The sequence below is a fragment of the Rana temporaria genome, chromosome 5 (assembly GCF_905171775.1).
Source record: "Rana temporaria chromosome 5, aRanTem1.1, whole genome shotgun sequence".
In the NCBI taxonomy this organism is placed as follows: domain Eukaryota; kingdom Metazoa; phylum Chordata; class Amphibia; order Anura; family Ranidae; genus Rana; species Rana temporaria.
Window position 1 is genome coordinate 84259751 of NC_053493.1, and position 25107 is coordinate 84284857.

At 44.2% G+C, this 25107-nt stretch overlaps 1 protein-coding gene across 2 annotated transcripts in view; it reads left to right on the top strand.

Annotated features, from left to right (window-relative positions):
- PLCD1 (phospholipase C delta 1) overlaps positions 1 to 25107 on the top strand; it is a 239063-nt gene that overhangs the window by 113335 nt on the left and 100621 nt on the right. For both annotated transcript variants that reach the window (XM_040352793.1, XM_040352792.1), the window contains exon 3: positions 23498 to 23726. In XM_040352793.1, the coding sequence (XP_040208727.1) occupies positions 23498 to 23726 (229 nt within the window). The remainder of the gene's footprint in view (positions 1 to 23497; positions 23727 to 25107) is intronic.

Genomic DNA, 25107 nt, shown 5'->3' on the forward strand with positions numbered 1-25107 from the left:
GCTGATTGATAGTACCATAATAAGTTGGGTACCCCCAGACCCCCCTGTTCAGGTAAGTTATAGAGAGTGCGAGATGAAAGACGTGGACCCTTATTGTTCCAAATAAACTTGATGATCTTTCCTTGAAAGGATTTTAGATGACTTTTAATTATCGGTATGGGTAATGATCTAAAAAGATACAAAAGCCTAGGGAGAAGAGTCATCTTAACCGAATTAATTCTACCAATCCAACCTATATTCTGAGTCCCCCAATCTCTCAAATCTTTCTCAAGTTTTCTATACATAGGTGGATAATTGGCCAAATACAAGTTTTGGATGTTGGGGGTCAAATATATACCTAGGTATTTGATATAAGAGGTGTCCCATTTGAATCCATAATTTTCCTTCAGTAGAGAAACCGTGGATTCAGAGAGAGAAACATTGAGGGCCCTAGACTTGGCCATATTTACAGTTAGACCTGAAACCAAAGAAAATTTGTCTAAAAGAGAATATAATTCCGGAAGGGATGTAACTGGTGTGGTCAAAAACAATAAAAGGTCATCTGCAAACAAGGCACATTTATGCTCCATTTTGGCACATCTAACTCCCCTGATGTTTGTGTTTTCACGAATGGCTATAGCCAAGGATTCCATAACTATTGCAAACACCAGGGGAGACAGAGGACAACCCTGCCTAGTACCCCTATGAATCTCAATAGGTTCCGAAAAAATACCCTGAAAGCGTATATTAGCTTTAGGGTGAGAGTAAAGTGCAGATAAGACTCCAAGAAATTTCGTGCCAAACCCCCAACGTTTCATCACTTCTAACATGAATGGCCATGATACTGAGTCAAATGCTTTCTGTAGATCAATAGAAAGAAGCATTCCCCTTTGATTAGAATCACCAGTCCAACCCGAGTTCAAAATAGAGATCAGATCCACAGCCCTCCTAACCTGATCAGGACCTTGCCTTCCAGCTATGAAGCCTACTTGATCTTTACTAACATATTGGCCAATGAAAGAGGACATTCTATTGGCCATTACCTTAGTGAGTATCTTAAGATCGTTGTTTGAGGGATATAGGTCTATAGTTTTCCACCAGGCTATGGTCTTTTTCTGGCTTTGGGATAACCGAAATATAAGCTAAATTAAGTTGCCTGCCTATGGGAACTCCATCGGTCATGTGATTGAAAAATTTAACCATATAGGGTGTTAAAATGCTCGAATATGTTTTATAATAAGCACTTGAAAACCCATCAGGTCCCGGGGCTTTATCTAATTTCAGGTTTTTAATTACTAACAACACTTCTTCAGCTGATATGGGAGATTCCATCATTTCTCTATGTATTTCAGTCAATTGAGGTAGGTTCAAATTGTCTAGAAAATCATCCATTCCCTCTGAAGAAGAATCATCAGTGGATGCATAAAGCTTAGAAAAAAAATCATGAAAGGCCTCCATTATCTTCCTAGGATTCAGGGTAAGAGAACCATCAGTCATCCTTATTTTAGGGAGAGATCGTGATTGAAATCTGGGAGAGAGTTTATGAGCTAGCATCGGGCCTATTTTATCTTTAAATTTATAGAAATTAGCTCCAGTCCATTTCATATCTTCCCCAGCTTTAGTGGTAAGTATCAAGTTTAGTGCTGTTCTAGCTGCATCAAGTGCCTGAGTAGGAAAGTTAAGAGGATCAGATTTATGTTTTTTACGGAGCTCTATATAGTTGTTTTCCAGCTTCCTTATGTCTATGTTTCTTTGTTTCTTAAGGCCAGCGGCTACTTGTATGATTTTGCCTCTGATAGAAGCCTTGTGGGCAGCCCACAGAGTTTCAGGGGACACATCTCCTGTATCATTATGCTTAAAGTATTCTAGAAGAGATTGCTCAATATCCTTCATTAGGGCAGGGTCCTTCAAAATAGACTTATTTAGTGTCCAATGAGACACTTTAGGAGAAGTGTCCTCTCTCCTCAGTGACAATAGAACCATCGAGTGATCTGACCAAGAAACATCAACTATGTGAGACTTAATGGCAGCTGGGACGTGATGGTTAGAGATTAATATATGATCTATACGTGAATAAGAATGGTGAGGGCTAGAATAGTGGGTATAGTCCTTAATTTTGGGGTTCAACTCCCTCCAGATGTCAGTTAATCTAGACTGATGTAGAATGCGTGCTACTTGTAAACTAAGTTTAGTCGGTCTGACGATTCCATTGGCAGAAGGTTTGGATTTATCCAATCCCGTGTCAAAAGCTAGATTAGAGTCTCCACCCATAAGAATGATCCCCTCCATAAATGGTCGGAGGGTGTCAAGCATCTGAGAGAAAAACTTTTTCTGACCTCTGTTAGGAGCATAATAAGAGATAAATGTGTATAGTCTGCCATCAAGGGTACCTTTTATCAATAGAAACCTACCTTCCGGATCTCCAAATTCTTTAGTCAGGTTAAAGTTACAATACCTAGAAAACAAAATGGCCACACCCTTAGTTTTGTTTTCTGCTTTAGCTAGGTAAAACAATGGAAAGTGGGCATGCATAAAGGAAGGGTTGTATCGTCTAGGAAAGTGGGTTTCTTGAAGGAAAACCACATCTACACGGAGAGATTTGTATACTTGAAAGGCTTTGCGCCTCTTAACAGGAGAATTCAACCCCTGAGTGTTGTGAGTAACAACACTAAGGGGTTTAGATACATCATTCGATCCAGCCATAAATCTTGTCGACATCTATGAACATGCAAGACCGTACATATATCCTCAATAGTCTCGTAAATACGAACAATGGCAGGCAGGCTGAAGAAACGAAGAGAGTAAGAAGAAGAAAGAAAAAGAAATGAAAAGGAGAGATAATAAGAAAAAAATAAAAAAACATATAGCACAATAAACTATTAGATCGTGCAAGGTCAATTCGTGACCCAGAATGGGGGAAGAGATTGATTCTCCTTCCCTCATTCAAACAAAAAAATTTTGCATAGTCCCAGAAAGGGACTATATTCTTACCCATTGGGTCGACAAAGTGTCGGCACAAGAGGTAAGTTGAGGTTTAATACCTCACCGTCGTCAGTTGCCGACAAATAAAACATAACACCTTAAAACTAATTTTAGAATAAAGGCATTTGTATCATAGGATGACCAAAAAAGAGGAGAAAAATCTAATAAAAATGGCATTAAACTAGATATGTAATCCCAGAGTCTTCCCCTTCTCTTTTTTTTGTAAAGAAAAAGGGAATCCGGGATAAAATTCATCTGAAGTAAAGAATATGAAATACGTCCTGAGTAAGTCTATTCAATATTCAGGGTGTTTGGTCACTTCCAATTTTCCGGTATTTGACCTTGTTCCATGGATTCTGAGTCGGACTAGTAGGAGTGTTTCTCTTGGTAGATTGAACTGGAGGTGGAGTAGTGTCCATAGCAGGTTCAAAAGAAATAATTTTCAGGTCAAACAAAAGTCTTTCACCCTCTTGGAAACTATGGATCACATGGTTCCTACCATTAAAATTGAATTTTAAGGCGAAAGGGAAAGCCCATTTATATTTGATGTTTTTGTTGATGAGGGCAGACAGTAACGGTTTCATTGCTCTTCTTTTCTGAATGGTATATGGAGAAATGTCAGAGAATATTTGTATGGTATTACCTTGGTATTGAAGATTCTCCTGTTGTCTGGACCGTTTCATAATGTCCTCCTTGGTAGAGAAAAAATGAGGCTTGACCACCACATCCCTGGGTAAGCCATCTTTTCTTAGTGGGCCTAATGATCTATGAGCCCTATCAATTTCTAATTTTATATCAGGCATAGATGGAAGTAGGATTTTCATAATGTCTCGTATTGCTGAATGAACGTCCATAATGGACTCAGGTAGACCCCTAACCCTAAAGTTTTCTCTTCTTGACCTGTTTTCCAAATCATCAATTTTAGCCTGAGCTGCCTCTAGTTGTTCTTGTAGAAAGTGGATATGGTCATCATGTTGTTCAGTTTTCGAAACGTTAGTGTCCAATTTATGTTCCACCGAGTCAATCCTGTTGCCAAGACATTGGAAGTCTGCCCTAATATCTTTAGTAATTTTCTCAGCCGTAAGAGCTAGACCCCTTTCCATCATCTCAGAGATCCTATTATAGAGATCAGTAACATTGAAAGAAACTTCTGGAGCATTTTCAGTATTAGCCGTCACTTGTACAGGGTCATGTGAGGGAGGTACCACAGAAATCCCATGTTCTGCCATTGCGGGTATTATGCCCTCCCGGACTACAGATGAAAATAATGCTGTAGTTGTAGATGAACCTAATAAAGGAGATGGTGAGGATGGCGGCACATGAGACGAGAACTGTTCTGTTAACTGAGGTTCCACTATAGATGCCTGAGGACCTGTAGTAGGAGGGGTGTCCATATCAAGGAGACACTCTTTGATAATTGAGTTCTTATTTTTTTTTTTAACCTGTTTCCCCTTCATATATGAGAAACGCTGTAAAGAAACCGTATCAGTATGAGTAAAGTTGCTTTATAGTTTAGAATCTACAGTTCACTCCAATATCAGCTCCTATATGTGTAGTAGACCTACAATTATCATCAGTCAATGGGCGTTAATTATGTGATCAGTCCAAACCCAGTTTCGAGCCTTTATAGCAAGTATTGTAAAAAGACCAGCTTCATAAAAACGCCTCAAATTGCAAATCATGCAGGTTTCATGTTAGTATATAGAATTGCAGCTCATGTCGACTAACATCAGACGGTGCGTTGAAACACCTCAGTAAATTCCCATAGTAGGGATAATCATAGGAAAATCCTCAGTTTATAGAAAAGATAAATGTTTTCCAATGTATTTCATCCAGTTCTGAGGTGATAATTTGACACCCCACAGGGTGTAGGGATCACTGTATATACCTATACCTCTGTTAATATTATTAGTATGAATCCTTGTAGAATTCCGTTATATGACAGTGAATCTCCTATTTATGTGGAAAAAATCAAGGTCTCTGCTAGCCTTAGTACAATATATTTGAATATTAGTCTTCCACCTCCACGGTGTTGTATATAGTATATTAATGACCTATATATGGCTCTGGGTAACCTTATTCTGAAGGCTAGTCTTTTATATGCAGATTTAATGAGGGAAAGTTTTCAATTGCTGCAATATCTACCACACTTTGAATGTCCTGTGTTGGTATACTGTTAGGCCACAAGATGGCAACGTTACCTCAGCATCAGTAATACCATCTGCGTCATAGGGCCTCCTACTATGCAGACGAGTCCTTCCCCCAGTTTCAAGATGGAGTGTGTGATCCGGATATCACCCGCAGAGTGGAGGGCATCAGGTAAGGGTTTCACTACGATCGGAATGTCAGTAATCCCTATTCCACCCGACCGTGTCTATTTAGGCCATGTTATGGTGATTGTGCACCCGTGAGGTAAAAGGCCTCGGTGTCCGTCACTATAGCGGGTAGCTCCTCCGCTGAAGAACGGGTATTCTCCCAATGGCACCCGCTCTATGAGTCAGGCAGCCTGGAATACCATGGATAGGGGATCTGTCTTGTTTCCCTTTTCCCTTCCGTCCTCCTCTTTTTTTTTTTTTTTTTTTTTTTTTACCGCTCCGCCGATCCGTCCAAAATTGAGCTCGGTGATGTCCGAGGCTTTGTAGGCCTCAAAATGGCCGCTGTGATCCTATGAGGGATCAGGCCTCTTCAAGTACCAGTGAGCTGGCGAATCATCTGGATCTCCCAAAAAGGAACGATGCGGCCTATGGAGAGTCCCGGGTACCGGATTCTAAGTTTGGGGCAAATAGAATCTTGATTCGGTACCGGATGGCTATCGATTAGTTTAGGACAGGCAGAGCTCCCTCAGAACACGTCCAGCGCCATCGACGTCCAGGCCACGCCCCTCTTCTTATTTCTTATCGTCTGCATGTACCTACATGTATCTCTACTGATGACTGGACAAGGCAAACAAAACAAGCTTATTTTAATGTATGCTTCTTGAGCTACTATTGGTGCAGGCCTACAAGTATTGTGTGGTGTATTACAGCCCAGGCTTTAAGACTTCATGGACATTTAGTAGCTTTAGCAATAATGAGTGGGGCCGCCAGCATCCTTCACAACCAGTGAATAGCTGGTTAAGGAGCGGGCTAAGAAACCGGCCACCGCGTCCTTAAAGTGGACCTTTTGGTAACTTTTTCAACTTTCCATCTATTAAATCTTCCGCCCTTGTTTTGGTAAAAAGCCTAGGCTTATGACATCTTGCATAGCGCTCTCTCTCACTCTTGTGAGAGTTTGCCAGGAAGGGAGGAGGGATGAGTCATAAGAGGGCCAATGAAATCTGCAGAGATGGAGGTGTGCTTCTGTGTGTCTGTGTAAATCCATGAAGTGAACAGGCAGCTGCCTCAGTTAAAATTGCAGCAGCCAGACTTGGTGGAGGGAGATTTCTGCAGCATGTTTGAAAAGTACAGAATCACTCTATATATAAAATAATATGCAAAGTGGTTGGAGGGAAGCTTCAGAATGGCAAAGATGTTTTTATCACAAATTATGTAAGAACACACTGCAGTTCCTCTTTAAGCCCTGATTCACACCTATGCATTTTTAGTGCTTTTTGCATTTTGCAGATTTGCATTACAGTTCATTTAACATGGTTTCCTATAGAACACGTTCTGTAGTGCAAATATGATTTTTCTGTAAAGGTGAACTTACCTTTTAAATAAACAAGGGGCGGGCCACACAATGATGTCACCAGGTGGAACTGCCCCCTTGTGATGTCACCAACCCAGCATGCCCTTGGGTGGCCCTCATTTAGAAGGTTTTAGAAGCCTTCATCGGGAACTGAGGTTTTTTTTTTTTTTTTTTGTTCAGCAGTGGCATTGTGATTGGCAATAGATCTACAGTGGGGGAAATTTTTATTTTTCAATAAAGAAGAACTTGTATTGTGTTTTTTTTTATTTACTTTTTACACTTTTTTGGTGAATAAGTAGGGGTATTATGTACCCCATACACATTCACATGGGAGGGGGGGGGATCGGGATCTAGGGGCCTTGTTAAAGGGGGCTTCTAGATTACGATAAGCCCCCCCCGCCTGAAGACCCCCCACAACCACCGGCCAGGGTTGTAGGGAAGAGGCCCTTGTCCCCTTCAACATGGGGATAAGGTGCTTGCTCATCCCCTCCCTTTCCTGACATGCCGGGCTGCATGCTCGGATAAGGGTCTGGTATGGATTTTTGAAAACCATTTTTGTTACCACCAAACTCATACTCTCATGGCATGTTGAGACATTTATTGACTTTCACCACAGTTGGCAAGTGGGAGGCTACAAAAGGGTGTGTTTATTCTCGGTGGAAAACATCAGATATCTACTTCATACTTGTGACTTATTTATGACTGGACTTTGTGTTCAGCAGTTAAATAAATATATGTGTAAACGAAAAAGCATGCTCTGCCGTGCCTCCTGTATCTTTCCGTGCCGGTCTGCAGCCAGTTTCTGTACACACCAAGCTATCTGGTTGGATCTGATCTATTACTATGATCTGTGAGACTTTTGCCCTGTATTTTCAAAGTGCCTAGATTTACAGCAGCAATTCCATGCAGTGGATCATGTTATTTTCCACCACCTTATGTCTATATTGAAAGTAATGAAGCAAAGCAAGTTAGTTTGCATGTCTGAAGTGGATATAATCTGTCTCATGCTCATATTACATCAGGAATGATGGCTAACAAATTGTCTGCATTTCATACTAGATCCTATGCACAAGTTACTTTGGAATCATCGATCTTTATACTAAATACAGTATATTAAGGCAAAATTCCAGGTATGGCATTTTTACATAGTTTAAATTGAGTCCAGCTTGGACCAATATAACTATGCATATACCATACCGGTGGGATCCCTCCAAACTTTTTAAACAAAGCGCCAGTTTCCCTTTAGACTTTAGGGGGGCCAGATTGTGACCAGTGGGGGTAGAAAATGTTCTGGGCCAACATCGGTCAGAATAAACATGGACTCAGGGTTGGTGGTCAGTAGGAGGAAGAACAGTACCCGATCATTGGTATCAGTGGGAGGAATAGTACCCTATTGTTGGTGTCAATGTGAGGAATGGTGTCCCATCATTGGAAATGCTGGGAAGAAAAGTGCCCCATCATTGTCAGTGGCAAGAATTATGCCCCACTGTTGATGTCAATGGAAGAAATAGTGCCCCATGGTGCGAATAAAGGCTAGCAAAGGGCCGCAGTTTGGAGATCACTGCACTAGAAGCTGAAAATCACTGTAGTAAACACCACCACTCCAATGACCTCAACTTACTTTCAGGACCCATGTGGCTTTTCTGCTGAATTGTGAACACAGGGGATCAGCCACTTGACACAGGGGACGGGACATTCAGTAATTGCAAAGCCGCAGTGCAGAGGCGGGGTGGTGACATCACAATCTCCACCTCATCCAATCAGATGCTTTACATTCAATGAGAAAATGTAAAACATTCTCTGAATGGCACCCATGCCAAGCAGCTGATCTCCACTGTTTGGGACCTGGGACCCAGAAACTATTGGAGATCAATGGAGTAGTGGTGTCTACTCCAGAGATATCCAGCTTCCACGGATATCCCACAAGTATGGTATATACATAGTTCCAATAGTCCAAGCTGCAGCAATGTAATTACGGTATGTAAAAAAAATACCATTCCTGGAATTATTTTTTTAAGGAAAACTACAATACTGTTAAATTATATACCACCTTTACACCATGTTGTAATTTAATGTTATTGAAGGGTTAGTTCATTTTACCAAACAAATGTCAATGCAAATAAGGGGTGTCTATAAATAAAAACAAACTGTACAGCTCTGATAAAACTTTTGCTATAGGACTAGGCAATTTATGTACCTCCCGAAGACTGACTGGAATACTCAGTTTTTGGGACATTGCTAAGTGAGGTCTAGTCATTGCTGCTCACCTCCACCATCACAGGAGTGAGGTTTTTTTTCTCTGGTTTGGTTCAAACCCTTTTACATTCTCTTTCATCTACTGATGCAGTAGGTCTGAGCTCAGCATTTGAGACCTCACTTCTGTAATGGAGGAGGTATTCATTAATGACTAGGCCTCACTTGGCAATGTCCTGGCAGTATTCCAGTCAGGCTTTGGGAGGTATGTAAATAGCCTACACCTATGGCAAGGGCCTTTTTCAACTTTAGTCAGAGCTTCACAGTTTGTTTTTTTAATCTACAAACACCCCTTGCCTACATAGGCAGGATTTTTTGTAACGCCGGCCATAACTGAGTCGAAAACCGAGCGTTCAGATTCTTCTTTTCAACTTTGTAACCCTAAAGTTGGTCATACACAGCTTGATTTCTCCATCAAGCCTGTGGGCTGAATGAGGAAAAAAATTGATTCCCCCCCCCATTCCCCATGCTAAACAGCATGGATAGAAGAATTTCCACTGCTGCCTGTTGTGCCGCGGCTGCCTAAATCCCCAAACAAGTGATGGAATCTGATAGGATGTACAGTAGTCTCTTTAACTGGTAATTTTCCACCTGGCTCACCAGTTGTGTTCACGGCTCAAATGTTGTCCCGTTCAGCAAGAATTGATCAATATAGCCATGTATGGCCAGCTTGGAGTATTATGTACGTCGTTGTGTACAGAATGCACCAGAAATGGAATATCCTGCTTCTGCAATTGGCTTAGTAACGTTCGCAGAGGTCTACAAAGTGAAAAAAGTCAAATACAGGCATCCTCTGGAGGTGAACGCTCTTCGAAAGGCAACTTTCTCTTCATATCTTCAGAAATGATCAGAAGTCGGCATGTGAAATCACTATTATGTGGTTGTGTGTGTATGTGTATATATGGAACTGGGTGTTCTTTGTGTGATAGGAAATGGATCCCCACATAGGATAAGGAAGGTAAGATATTGTGGGGTTGATTTACTAAAGACAAATACACTGTGCACGCTGAAATTTCAGTTGCTCCAGAGCTTAGTAAAAGAGGTAAAGTTTTCACAAAGAGTACCCAATCATGTGCAAGAAAAATAAAAAAATAAAACCGCATTTTTGCTTGCACACGGTTGGAAGAATGTTTATTTACTAAGCATATGGCGCAACTACACTTTGAAAACTGCACAGTTTATTAGCCTTTAGTAAATCAACCCCTGCATATTTTCAGTGGGCACATAGTTTTGAGTTTTACCGGAACATTTAACCTCTAACTTTTAATGGGACTTTCACATTTTTCCCAGCTTTCTCTTACTGATTCTTGCCATTGTTTCATTTGTAGAGATTTGTAGATCACTATAGCACAGCTCCCAACTTTTTGAAATGGGAGGGAGGGGCACCTATTATTGGCAAAAGTATGTAGGCATAAGCCACACACCCTGCCACACCCCCTTTAAAGGAGAAATAAACAAAAACGTTTTTTTTTTTTTTTTTTTTTTACCACTATTACCTATTTATAGTGGCTTTAAAAATGCAGCAATTTAGAGATTGGATAAAAGGTTTAGCACTGGGAAACACTTTTTGAAGGATAAAGAGGAGTAAACAACTACAATGTAGGACTGCTAAGCAGGAAGCTGAACTGCCATATGAAATGAGCAGATATGGCTGCCCACAGGTACATATGATTGAAAATTGTAAATCAAAACAAAGTTTATGTTTTTTACATTGTCAAATATTGATAAGCTTTCAATTGAACTGATCTATTTCTATATATAGCAAAAAAAGAAAATTTACAAAAGTATACATTGTCTATCCTGGCTGCATGAAGCCTGTTTGTAGGGTAACCTAACTTGCCTCCAACTAGTCACATGCTCTCTGCAAAAGGGTGACATTCCGGTGGAGACAGCCAATCGGAGACTCTTTCTAAACACAGACCTGGCACTTTGACAGAGGGTGCAAGTCCCGCTGCTGTGAAGTTCTGGCAGCTAGCGGGAGCCTTCAGCTATTAGCAGAGCTGTATCCTGGCCTAGGCCAACAATGGCCAGGCCTAGGGCAGCACTTTGCAGGGGGGTAGCACGGAAAGAGTCTTCGCCAGCTTGCGCTACACTGTTAGTGTAGTGCCAGTCTTATGGGCTGAGAGGCAAATTAGTCTAGCGCCCTCATAAAGTGGCCGCACTGCTTCCGGTGTATGGACGGCTGGCATTCCACAACTGGGGGGGGGGGTGGGCACTGCTCCTATCATCCCTGACCACAAACCTTCCTCACTGTGCTATATGTTTTCTGCTGCACCATTGGCATGGTTATCTTAGTCCTCTCCAAAAAATTATTAGAAATTTGTGCTTAAATTGGACCTATAGGCAACACTTCTTTTTTTTTTTTTTTTTTGATAGAGTAAGGGAGGGTTATAGCCCCTGGCAGTTTATTTTTTTTCATTCCTGTTCCATTGCAGAGATTTCCCTTCACTTCCTGCCCCATAGCCAAACAGGAAGTGAGAGGAAATCCTATGCAAATTAAGGGAATCCATTGCGCCCCCCTCCAGGCCCTACTAGTGTCACCACTTGAAAATTTCAGACCGGGCCTTAAACAGAAAGGGGTGTGGCCTTGACAGGGAGGGGTGGGTCATTTTTAAATTGGGGGGGGTGCACGAGTTTAGTTAGACCTAGGGCAGCACAAAACCTGAATACACTATTGGCTATTAGGTTGGCCATACGCCGTTCAAATTTCCTGCTAAACCAGCTGAGATTCAAACCCTTAATGGGCCGGCTGAATGTACCAAGTTGACCGATCAATCAACTTGGGTACAACCAGCCTGCCGGATTCTCTTGCGATTATTGCTAGTGGCTGCTATAGCTATCTAGCGATCATCACTGTCATCTCTCGGCAGGGATGGCTTTGCCCGCCCAGCCCGCACGCTGGGAGAAGACAATTGCTGATTCCACTGTCAGCACTGTCTGTGTTGATGGGGGAACCATGCAAATTTCTTCCCTGCAACCTGTGGTTGCAGGAAAGAAATTTGCATTGTGTATGGCCTGCCTTATTCTTGGGTAAGTATAACACAGTGGGGGTATAAAATAGGTTGGATTTTAGCATTTTCCACCCTTTTTAAATGACAGGATGTGACATCACAATCTGTCATCGCGCATATCTATGAGTGGAGTGTAAATTGTCAGCATCACTTTTAAGCCACACATACATGGATCGTAGTTCAGCAGGGATCTGCCAAATTTCGGTCAATGTAGGAGGTGTTCCCTGGTTGTACACAAGTCAATCTACCAATTGACTTGTGTACAAGCAGCCTGTCAGGTTTTTCCCAATCAATCAGTGCTGCCAGCTATAGCCAGCAGCACTGATCATTGTATTATGACGGTGGGAAGGGCTCCCCACCATCAGAACAAAATGTCACAGCCGGTGGATTACCCCAATTACAATGTGTGGATAGGCAAATCAGATCATTTATATTTTTTAATTGAATGGGGATTTTTTTTTTTTTAGGCAGAATACTAAAAAAAGGTGAAATGTGACAAGGTAATTGTAGGGTGTGCAAGTTTTGGTGGAGAGGGATGACCTTCAATTTAGGTGTCGGTTGTCATTATTTTTGTGTACATTAAACGTCATTGCATTGAACGTATTTTCATATTATATTTTATAGAGATTTCAAACCTGAAATCTGACACATCGGACACTTTTGGTGCTATTTTGGGACCATTCACATTTATACAGCGATCAGTGCTATGAAAATGCACTGGTTACGTTGTATATGTGACTGGCAGTGAAGGGGTTAACCACTAGGGGGCAAGGAAGGCGTTAAGTGTGTCCTAGGTAGTGTTTCTAACTGTTAGGGGGCGTGGCTACGAGTGACACTTCACTGATCGCTGCTCCCGATGAGAGGGAACAGACGATCAGTGACTGTGTCGCTAGGCAGAACAGGGAGATGATGTTGTGTTTACACTGACACCTCCCTGTTCTTCAGCTCCGTGACACAATCACGGGATACCGGTGGACATCGAGTCGGGAGGGATTTTCACGTTGGGCTTTAACATGACCCTGTCACTTGCTGGCAGAAGTTAGGGCAGAATAGACTTGTAAAGCGAGAAGAATTCTCTCCTTTCTATTGGGTGGCGAGGGAAATGCTGTCTTCATGATCTATAGCTGCAGTTGCGGTCTGACACTTGTAGGTGTTTCGGGTAGCACGTCCCCACCACATGCGATTTGTTCTTCTTGGCGATCCCTACATTGCTATGGTGTCGCATAGCAATAGTGTCTGTAGCTCATGATTAGAGTGAAGACTAAATTCATCAACTACCAGAAAGGTAAGTAGTCCTTTTCTTTTTGTTTTTGTTTTTCTTCTTCTTTCTTTCTTCCTTCTTCCTTTTGTTGTTCTTCTTTCTTCCTTTTGTTGTTCCTTCTTTCTTTTGTTTTTTTTTTGTTTCTTTTTTCTTCTTCTTCTTTCTTCTTCTTTCTTCTCTCTTCTTCTTTCTTCTTTCTTCTCTCTATTCCTCCTTCTCTCTATTCCTCCTTCGATAGGGCCTCTCTATTCCTCAGCGTTCTCTTCCGAATGTCCATGTTGTAACTTTTCATGATCTTTTTTTTATTTTTTTATTCTGTAATGTCGTTTTTCCTGTGAAGAATGTGCTCATAAATCTCTCCTCGTCTTGTCAGGCAAATCTCTAGACAGTACATACTTTGCCGACAGGATAAAAATGTGTCTTTTTACAGAGGATGTTAAAGGTATCAAATAGTGACCACTGCTGGAAAATGTATTTCCTCCTGACGTCACGGGCTGATAAATGATCACTGCGTTGTGCCATACTACTTAGTATATTTAATTAACACTCAACTTAGGGTTGCCACCTTTTCTTCATGTCAAACCCGAACACTTCAGTGTCGCACAGCAATTTTTTTTCATAGTATGCATAGATAAACTATACATAGATGTTGCTATTGAATAACAATTCTAATCATATGAAGTTAATCACAAAAGTCCCATAGGACTTTACATCATAGTCTGCAGAGTTCACCCCTCACTGTAAGGGGGACGCTGCAGATTCTGATGTAAAGGAAAACTCTGGGGACTCTGACGTAAGGATTGCTCTGGTGTATGGAGAGGACTCTGGTGTAAGGGGGAACACTGTGGCCTCTGGTGTAAAGGGGAGCTCTGATGTAATGAGTGCTTTGAGAACCCTAAATTTACCTTAGTGTACTCACTTAGAGGCAGGAAAGGGGGGAGACTTGGTCAGTCTTAATAATGTGTCCAGGTCTCAGACAGTCTGAAACCCGGATGCATGATTCCAAAACCGAACCGTCTGGGTGAATCTCGAACAGGTGGCAACCCTAGCTCAACTCTAGGCAAACGGCTGAAAATAAACTGTTTTACATGCCAAAGGATTTGTTTACCCAGTCTTGTGATGCCCCTGCCAGACAGCTCAGCCAGATCTGTATCCTTTCAATAGTCTGCTGCAGTTTTGTGGCACAGCTTGGTCACCAACCTGTCCTGGTTGGACAGTGAGTTAGCATTACCACATTGATCATGGAATCACTCTGCTGCCTTTCTCTGTAAGCAAGCTCACAGTGTAAAATTAATAGGATTGTGCAGTGCTCTAGAGCTGCCCCTCTCCTAGTCTCAGTGCTACTGCCCAGGCGATTACATTAAATGCATGCTAGATTAAATGTTTATGCATGGGGTTCAGCCTTAAAGCCCAACTCCGAACAGCATTACCTTAACAGGTTTCCAGTAGGCAAACATTCCTCAGGGGGACCTCACTGTCATGAAGGCATACTTCTATGTCCTGCAAATCAGCACATGTAAAATCCAACAGGCTGGTTGTACCCAACTTGATCGATTTTAACCACTTCAGCCCCGGACCATATTGCTGGTCAATGACCGGCCACTTTTTGCGATTCCGCACTGCGTCGTTTTAACTGACGATTGCGCGGTCCTGCGACGTGGCTCCCAAACAAAATTGGCGTCCTTTTTTCCCCCACAAATAGAGCTTTCTTTTGGTGGTATTTGATCACCTCTACGGTTTTTATTTTTTGCACTATAAACAAAAATAGAGCGACAATTTTGAAAAAAAATGAATATTTTTAACTTTTTGCTATAATAAATATCCCCAAAAATATATAAAAAAAAATGTTTTTTTTTCTCCTCAGTTTAGGCCGATACGTATTCTTCTACATATTTTTCTGGTACAATATTTTTATTAAAGTATTTTAGACAAATCGACAAATTCCCACGCAGGGGATACGAAAACACAGGTATACATAAAGCACATAGTAGAAAACATACTATTAAAGGAACTATTTACGAATTACCACCGTCACCCCAGCCGGGGCGGGGGGCAGTGCGATATGCCTGAGCCAAGAGGCCCAGGGGCCAAAGCAGATAAAAGGGGGAGGGAGCGGAGTTATCCGCAGAACGGGGGAGAAAGGAAAAAAAAAAAAAAAAATAAAAAAAAACAAAAGAAAAAATAAAGATAAAAAAAAAAAAAACAACCCTTGCACAATAGAGGAAGAAGGAAAGGAAGAAAAAGGCAGAACAGCGAGCAAAAGCTCGGAAACAGAGAGAGAAAGAAAGCTTCTACATATTTTTCATAAAAAAAAATCGCAATAAGCGTTTATTGATTGGTTTGTGCAAAATTTATAGCGTCTACAAAATAGGGCATTTTTATTATTTATTTATTTTTTACTAGTAATGGCGACGATTTTTTATTTTTTTTTAAAGATATTTTTATTAGGTTTAAGACAAACCAACAAACAGAAAAACATACAAAAAAAAAACACCAAAAGACAACCTGGTCATAAACGTTAAGCAATACACCGATCAGCGATTTTTAGCGGTACTGCGACATTATGACGGACACTTCGGACACTTTTGACACCTTTTTGGGACCATTGGCATTTTTATAGCGATCAGTGCTATAAAAATGCATTGATTACTATAAAAATGCCTCTGGCAGGGAAGGGGTTAACACTAGGGGGCGAGGAAGGGGTTAATTATGTTCCCTGTGTGTGTTCTAACTGAATGGGGGGTGGGACTGACTTGGGGAAATGACAAATCGCTGTTCATACATTGTATGATCAGCATTTCTCCCCCTGACAGGACCAGGAGCTGTGTGTTTACACACACAGCTCCCGGTTCTCGCTCTGTAACGAACGATCGCGGGGTGCCCGGCGGTGATCGTGCCCGCCGGGAGGCACGCGCCCCTATTGGCTGAATCGCGAGATGACGTATAGCTACGTGATCTCGCGCAGCCGACCTGCCGCCGTATAACTGCAACGGCTGGTCGGCAAGCGGTTAATAAACTTGGGTACAATCAGTCTGCCTATGCATGGTTTGAATCTTGGCCAGCTTAAAGGGTAACTCCACTTTCGTGGGGGAAAAAATGGCAAATAAAGAAAAAAAAAACATATAGCTTATACAATTGCAAAACAAGTCATATTGTAATTGAATTTTATTAAAAATTACCTTTCTTTTTCAATCTACAGCCGCTGTAATTTTCTGAAAATGCAATGCAATATGGCTACAGAATGTATACTGACCACACCCCAGAAACATAATTTCCTGCTTTGTGTGATTGGCTCACAGGTTTTCCCAGAAGTCTGCCTAAGATACAAGTCATATTCCAGGCACCCCAGCAACCAAAATGTATTTTTTTATGAGATATTCCCAATAGTAACACGTCTAAAGGGATGCAGGCCCAGCAGATTTCCTTATTGGTGCTCTGCAGCTGCACAGCTGATTTTAGAATTATGAAACCACTCCCATTAGACCCACTTGGCACAGAGTAAGGGCCCTTTCACACGGCCGGACCGTTCAGGTCCACCTGCCAGTTTTTTAGGTTGACCTGAACGGGCGCTCCATGCTCCTCTATGGAGCCACGGATGTCAGCGGTGACATGCCAGGTTACACCCGCTCCGATCCGCCAAAGTGTGAAGGAGGAAACCCCTATTTTCCATCCGTCTATCAGATGACAATGGACTCTACGGTCTGTCGTCATCCGATCCTCCATAGGGGAGAGCGGCACTCTGACAGGTTGGTCCCTGCACAGGGTGCATGAACCGACCTGTCATCTGCCTGCTCAGCGGGGATCGACGGAGTGATCCCCGCTGAGCAAAGAGGAGCCTGCCCACAGACCTAACACAGGGATTTCTTCAGAATAATAAAAGATAGGAATCCGCAACAAAGTTTGTTATAATCCTTGCACTGTACATTGATCACCCAGAGGGGAATGTTTTTGTTTTTGTTTTTTTTCTCAACAAAAGTGGAGTTACACTTTAACTGATTTGCAGGACATAGAAAACCTGTGAAGGTAATTGTGCCTAGAGTTAGAAATTACTAGTTTCTTTGCAGTTTCTTTGCAATTGTATACATACATGCATGCATACATACTGTATATAATAAAATATTCTAAATTTGCATTATTAAAAATTAACTTTCATTTCCGGCTGCAGCCATGTATTTTCTGGACTTACCCAAACTTTTCCTCCCCACAATGAGGGCTCCTGTAATTGATACACTGCCCGGGACCTGTGTACAGGGTACATGCTTGCATCCCTGTATGAAATTGGACATCTCTGAATATTTTTAGGATTACTGCATACCTGCTGAATTTTGTTGATAGCAAAGCCACTTTTTTATTGCTGTCAATTTACTAAGTTCATTAGGGCATCTAATGTTGTGGATTATTTACATGATTATGATGTGGTTTTGTTACAGCCTGGGAGATTTACTTCTGTAACATGCTGCAAAGAGTTGTTGGCAGAAACTAATAGCCGCCAATCTTTTGCTTAGTTTTTATTGGCTTTACCTTTTTACCCTAGAAGCAATTTTCTTGTATACTGACAATTTTCCATAAGAGCTTATTGGAATGGTTTGTGGTTTTACTGCAAGGCAATGTAGATCAATCAACTACAGTACTTGTGTGCTTTGCTGCATATTTTTGGCGGTGCTTTGTTGCCAATGTTCTTCTGAATCAGTATGGTGTACTGCTGTATTGTATTGCTCAGTGTAACTGATGGTTTACAACACAGTGGGGTTGATTTAGTAAAGCAGTGTTTCTCAACCTTTTCGGTCAAGACACCCTTTAAAATTCTGCACAATCTCAAGGTACCCCATTCTAAAATGTAAAAATACTGATTAAGCCTAGGTTCACACTAATGCGATGCAGGAATTCCTGCAATCAGTGCACGTTTCCAGCACTGCATTAAAATTGCACTGCCCTTGCGGGTGTCAGTGCAATCTTAAGGACACCCGAAATGCACGTCGCAAACAGTGCGTTTGCCCGCAGCGGATTGCAATGGATGAATGTGCAAATTTGGTCCATATCTGTATGGCTGAATTCGCATTGCACGGACATCGCATGTGATTTGTGGTACGGTGCGAATCACATGCAATCTGGCACCACGCAGCAGTGTGAACCGGCCGTAAAGTGAACATGCTCTACGATTTTAGTAAAAATGGGTCGTTTGGTAAGACAAGTCTCCCTCTTGCAAGGAAAAAAAAAGGTATTTTCTCTTCCGTTCATGGACGGACACAGCAGCAATTGACCTTAGGGTATTATCCTCTCTTTTAGGAGATTGACTAGGCAGAAAAACAGCATGTTAAGTGTTAAAACACTCCACACAGTACAGTACCTCCCAGGGGGCGGATCCCCCGGGTACATCCCTCTCTCTGCATCATGCATCCTCAGTTTTTTTTTCTGCCTAGCAAAAGGAGATGACATGGCTCTTCTGGGCCCATGTGCTCTGGAGATTTTTTTTGCGATTATTTATTTTTTTCTTTTTTTTCTCGCTTTTCTTTTCTTTTTTTCCTGCATTTTTGGATCCTGGGATCTACAATCAACTGCCAACTGGGTGACAAGCTGGATCCTCGATCCTTGTAGTCCCCCCATGTTCGGCCATCAAGCGTGTGCCGGCCTTTAGCTACGCGCTGGGCCGTCCACGACATGCCCCGTTGCTCCAGGGGTGGCCGGTGAGCTATACGCTCCAGGACACACACATGACCGGGCTTTATGTCCGTGTCAGTGTGCCGAGCCGACAGCCATGCCGTAACTGCGCGGACGTTGGTTCTGTCCGGGATGTCTCCAGCCGGTGGTCGCAGGATGGGTAAGTAGCAGTCCCCTTGCCTTGGCATGGTGGTGCGGCTGGTGCATTCCTGGGAAGGTCGATCGGGGGTCCGCCCTGCTTTCCTCTCTCCCTTACTCTCCCTCCTTCCCTGCATTCTGGGTGGTCGGCTGTGAGGTGGGGGGCTCCGTCCTGTGGCTGGGGGCTGCGGCTGTTGTCGGGGGTGCTGTGTGGTCTTTATTGATGCCGTGTGTGCGGGGAGGGCCTGCCCGGGGGTCCTGGGTGTTTTGCTGTGTCTTACTGTGTGTTCTGCACTGTTCATGGCTGCCATTTTGCAGGCAGCGGGCACCTTTATTGACGATCGGCGGCCATTTTCTTGTAGCCGGCATGCTGTTTTTTGCATGTCGACAGCCATTTAGGAAGGGGTTTTTGCCTCTAGTGGCCAAAATAACAACGCAAACGGCTCCAGCACACTTCCTAAGGCACGGCACAGCATGGACAGCGCTCTGGGCAGTTAGCAGTACAGCCTGGTCGGGTGGTGAGTCCTCTGGGGGGTCTCCTGTTCTCTGCTTCGGCCGGGAGGGTGGCCTGTGGGTCTTGCCTTGCAGTCCAAGGGCGGCAATTGGGTGGGTCAGCATGGCGTCCGAACCAGAGGCTTCCCCCCCTAGACATGCTGGAGTTAACCCTTAGTGCCCCTGTTCCTGAGGCCTCTGTGGATGCTATGACGGCAGTCCTTGAGGCGTTTGTTGCCAGAATTGAAGCGGCGTGTGGCCAGAGGGGGGGTAAAAAGCGCCCCTCCCCCCGCCTTCTTCTGGGGATGTCTCTGACACGGAATCGGGCCCTGCTACTGCGTCCAGCCCTGGTTCCGTGATGTCAGAGGATGCAGGCCTAGTCCACACAGACAGTGAGGATGACTCTGCTTCAGGGTCAGCGCATGATAGGGCGCTTGTTGGAGCTCTTATCACTGTGGTGCGGGATACTCAAAAACTTGAGGATTCGGCGGAGTCATCAGAGATGCTGGTCCCTTTTGGGTTCCGCAAGCCGGCCCGCACTGCAAAAGTGTTTCCTTGTGTTCCTTATCTGGACAAATTTTTGTACAAGGAATGAGAAGAACCGCAGAAAGTTTTTTCTGTTCCAAAATGCTTTGCGGTCCGTTACCCGTTTGAGGAGGACTTCCTAAAAAAAAAAAGTGGACCTCTCCTCCATCGGTGGACCCCCCTGTGTCTAGACTGAACAAGGCGACCACGTTCCCTGTGGAAGGGGCTCCCGCTTTTAAGGACCTCGCAGATAGGAGAGCTGAGGCTGTGGCCCGCTCCATGTTCACAGTGGTGGGATCGGCGGTGAGACCGGTCCTGGCCGGGGCTCTAGTGTCAGACACTTATCGCACAGGCAAATTTGTTGCTTCAGGAGTTGGAGGCGCTTAATGCCTCTGAGGACTGTGTGGCGCTGGCCGACCAGTTGGTGCAGGGCCTAAAATTTGTCTAAGTCAGCCCTTGATACGCTTCCCTTGCTTTCCAGGGCCTCCGCGGTGGTGTTGCGCTGCCTTGTCTGGCTGAAGTGTTGGTCGGCGGACCAGTCTTCCAAAAAGGCCTTGGTGGACTTACCCTTTAAGGGTGAACGGCTTTTTTGGGGCGTTTCATAAAAGATGCCACAGGAGATAAGAGCACTCTGCTCCCACAATCTGGTAAGGGTAAGGAGCCTCGCCGTAGGCAAGGGCCCTCCTTTGCCGCCCCCAAGTGTTTTTTTCGTCCGCCCGGTGCGGCAGGTAAACGTTCCCAGGGCGCTAAGGCGCCTGCCGAAGGGCAGAAGCGCCCCTGGTTACGCAAGCCCAACAAGCCTGCGGAAAAGCCTGCTTCCGCATGAAGGTCTGCCCCCGCCCGTCTCGGGTGGGGGGCCGGCTTTGCGAATTCGCGGCTCGGTGGAGGTCTCTTCTTTCCGACCGGTGGGTTAATAAAGTAGTTTCCTCGGGGTACAAGATAGAGTTTCTCTCTTGTCCGCCAAACAGATTTTTTCCCTCCAACCTCCAGCTTTCTCCAGAATGTCGCGAGGCCCTGGCTGGGGCTGTTCAGGATCTGCTGGTCAGGGGAGTGATTGTGCTGGTTCCTTTACTGGAACGGTTTCAGGGGTTTTACTCCAATCTGTTTGTAGTCCCCAAGAAGGAAGGGGTCCGTCCAATCCTGGATCTCAAGGCCCTCAACTGTTTTTGTCAAGGTGCAAAAGTTCAGGATGGAGTCAGTTCGCTCTGTAGTAATGGCACTCCATTAGGGGGATTTTCTGGCGTCCTTGGATATCAAGGATGCGTACCTGCATATCCCCATATGCGCAAAGCACCAGAGATTTCTGTGCTTTGCGGTCGGAGAGGACAACTTTCAATTTGTGGCCCTCCCTTTCGGCCTGGCCTCTGCACCACAGGTTTTCAGGCAGCGCGGGATCGCTATTGTAGGATACCTGGACGACCTTCTCCTGAGAGCTTCTTCAAGTTCAAGCTCAGAGTTAGAGGTGGATGGTCTATCCCCTGCCAGACCCTCCAGAAATTCGGTTGGCTGCTGAATGTCCAGAAGTCCGTGTTGGTCCCGTCTCAGCGTCTGGAATACCTGGGGTTGGTCCTGGATTCTTCGGAGGCGAGAGTTTTCCTTCCAACGGAGAAACTACAGACACTGCAATCGGCGGTGCAGCGGTTGGCAACCCAGAAGTGGTTGTCGCTTCGCTTTTGCATGCGGGTTCTGGGTCTGATGGTGGCCTCCTTTTGAGACGGTTATGTATGCTCAATTCCACACTCGAGTGATACAGAGAGAAATTCTGTCGCGTTAGGACAAGCTCCCTTCGTCTCTGGATTACCAGGTACGGGTGAGTCGCCTGGTCAGGTCCTCCCTAGTGTGGTGGCTGACATCTCCGGTACTTCGGGCCGGAAAATTGTTTCTGCCGTGCCATTGGACGGTGGTCACGACGGATGCCAGTCTCTCCGGCTGGGGGGTGTCTGGGGTGTCCAGTCAGCCCAGGGGCGCTGGACTCGGGAAGAGTCCCGTCTGCCAATCAATGTCCTGGAACTCTGGGCGATCAGGCTGTGCCTTTCCAAGTGGTATCTGGGTCTGCAGGGCCGCCCGGTCAGGATCCAGTCCAACAACGCCACGGCTGTGGCGTATGTCAATCATCAAGGGGGCACACGGAGCTCGGCTGCAGCGGCGGAAGTCGTGCACATTCTCCTGTGCGTCCACCACTGCCTCCGTGGGACTTGAATTTAGTTCTTTCGGTGCTTCAAAAGTCTCCGTTTGAGGACATTCAGAAAATCCCTTTACTGACTCTTTCCCAGAAGGTGGTTTTTCTGGTGGCAATTACATCGGTCAGATAGGTTTCTGAACTAGCGGTCTTGTCTTGCAAGGCCCCTTACTTGGTCATCCACAGGGATAAGGTGGTGCTGCGGCGACAGCCGTCATTCCTTCCTAAGGTTGTTTCGGCCTTTCACATTAATGAGGACATTGTTCTTCCATCCTTATGTCCTCGGCCGGCGAACCCAAAAGAGGCCACGTTACATTCCTTAAACGTGGTTCGAGCCCTGTCTGCTACAGCTCCGTTTCGGAGGTCGGACTCACTGTTCGTGTCGGTGACTGGTCCTAAGAAGGGTCTGACGGTCTCGTCGGCCACCATTTCAAGGTGGATCAGACAGGTCGTGCTTCACGCCTATGCCCTAAAGGGGCGGGCACCCCCTTCCCAGTTACAGCACATTCAACCAGGGCAATTGGTGCCTCTTGAGCTTTCCGCCATCAAGCGTCTGTTTTACAGGTGTGTAAGGCAGCGACCTGGTCGTCAGTCCACACCTTCTCAAAGTTTTACAAGGTGGATGTGAGTGCATCTTCGGATTCCAAGGTTTTGCAGGCGGCTGTTTAAGGTTGAAGTTCCTCCGTTGAACTCTGGTTTGTTTGGGGTGAAGTTTGGTTTGCTGTGTTTTCCCACCCCTCGATTTTTGAGACTACTTGGGAACGTCCCTAAGGTCAATTGCTGCTGTGTCCGTCCATGAACGGAAGAGAAAATAGGATTTTTGTACTCGCCATAAAATCCATTTCTCTGAGTTCATGGACGGACACGGCACCCACCCCTCCTTTGTTTGTACTGCTTGTTTACAAACTGAGGCTGCATGATGCAGAGAGAGGGATGTACCCGGTGGATCCACCCCCTGGGAGGTACCGTACTGTGTGGAGTGTTTTAACACTTAACATGCTGTTTTTCTGCCTAGTCAATCTCCTAAAAGGGAGGATAATACTTTAAGGTCAATTGCTGCTGTGTCCGTCCATGAACTCGGAGAAATGGATTTTACGTTGAGTACAAAAATCCTATTTTTGCCTGGAGTCATTCTTCAACTTTGCGCTAGAAGTTCATGTGACACCATGCATGTTCTAATGTTTGTATGCAAATAATCACATATAAAGTTCTCTTGAATGGCCTAGGGACGTCCAAGTGCATTGAATGTCTGATATTTTATCTGTGTTCTGTAGATGTCCCCTATTGAACATTGCAGCTCATAAGGTTATACTGTCTTCTCCTAACTACATTTCTGTTTTTTTTTTTGGACAGTCAGTGTTGATGACATTGAGGACGTGCGGCCTGGCCATGAGACAGAAGGGATGAAACGTTATGCTAATGACGTGCCGAGAGACCTCTGCTTCTCTATCATCTTCAAGGGACATCGCAAAAACCTTGATCTGATAGCCAGCTCTAATGAAGAAGCTGCTCACTGGACGGGAGGCTTAAATAAAGTAATAAACAAATCACAATCTATGAGCCAAAAACAGAAGTTACAACAGTATCCTTTTCACAGGCGGAATGTGTAAGATAGGAGCTTCCTCAAGCATTGGTGGTGTCATTTTTTTGTTTTATTGTTTTACTCCTAGTGATTAAATTATTACTGTATTTATTGGCGTATAAAACTCACTTTTTTACCCTGAAAATAGAGGGTAAACTGTGCCTGATGCCGCGTACACACCATCACTTTATGTGATGAAAAAAAACGACGTTTTTAAAAACGTCAATTTAAATGACCGTGTGTGGGGGAAAACGTTGTTTTATGTCTTGTGAAAAACGACAAAAAAAAATTGAAGCATGCTTGTGTCGTTTTTCAAAACGTCGTTTTTTGTTTCACAGAAATTGACCGTGTGTAGCAAAAAACGACGTTTAACAAAAAACTTTTTTAAACCCACGCATGCTCAGAAGCTAGTTATGAAGCAAACTTCAATGGAAAAATGTGGTGAACGTAACCTCGCTTTGCTAGAGCATTGTGAAAAAACGATGGTGTGTAGGCAACGTCGTTTTTGAAAATTGAAGTTTCAAAAACTTCGTTTTTTTACTTCACAGAAAATGTCGTTTTTTTTCATCACCTAAAGTGATGGTGTGTATGCGGAGTGTTATACGCAGGGGGCTGGGGAAAGTTTTTTTCCTGAAACTTTCCTCTTAAAGTTAGGGTGCGTGTTATACGCCTTTGCGTGTTATATGCCGATAAATACAGTATTTTTTTTGCTCCCCCATCCCAAATCTAGCAATGCAAAGGCACACCTGGATCTGCCTGTTTATGTGCTGACTGGTGGAACGGTGGAAGCTAAAAATTAAACCTTTCATAATTGACCTTTTTAAAATTCTAGTTTGCCGGCTGTCATGCTGACCCCCTCTGTCTTCAATACTTTGGGCTGGTACAATATACAGATCGTAAGGTTGGAGAATAGTTACAAGTTCTTATGTGCATATATGTTCCAGGCAGTGGCGGCTGGTGCACAACATTTTTGGGGGGGCGCAAACAAACGAAAAAAAGAAGACAATTGCAGCCTCACTGTGCCCATCACAGGCGGCCTCACTGTGCCCATCACAGGCGGCCTCACTGTGCCCATCACAGGCGGCCTCACTGTGCCCATCACAGGCGGCCATTGTGATTATCAATTGTCGCCACTGTGCCATGCCAAACGCAGCCACTGTACCATCAATTGTCGCCACTGTGCCATGCCAAACGCAGCCACTGTGCCCTGCCATCAATTTTCGCCACTGTGCCCTGCCATCAATTTTCGCCACTGTGCCCTGCCATCAATTTTCGCCACTGTGCCCTGCCATCAATTTTCGCCACTGTGCCCTGCCATCAATTTTCGCCACTGTGCCCTGCCATCAATTTTCGCCACTGTGCCCTGCCATCAATTTTCGCC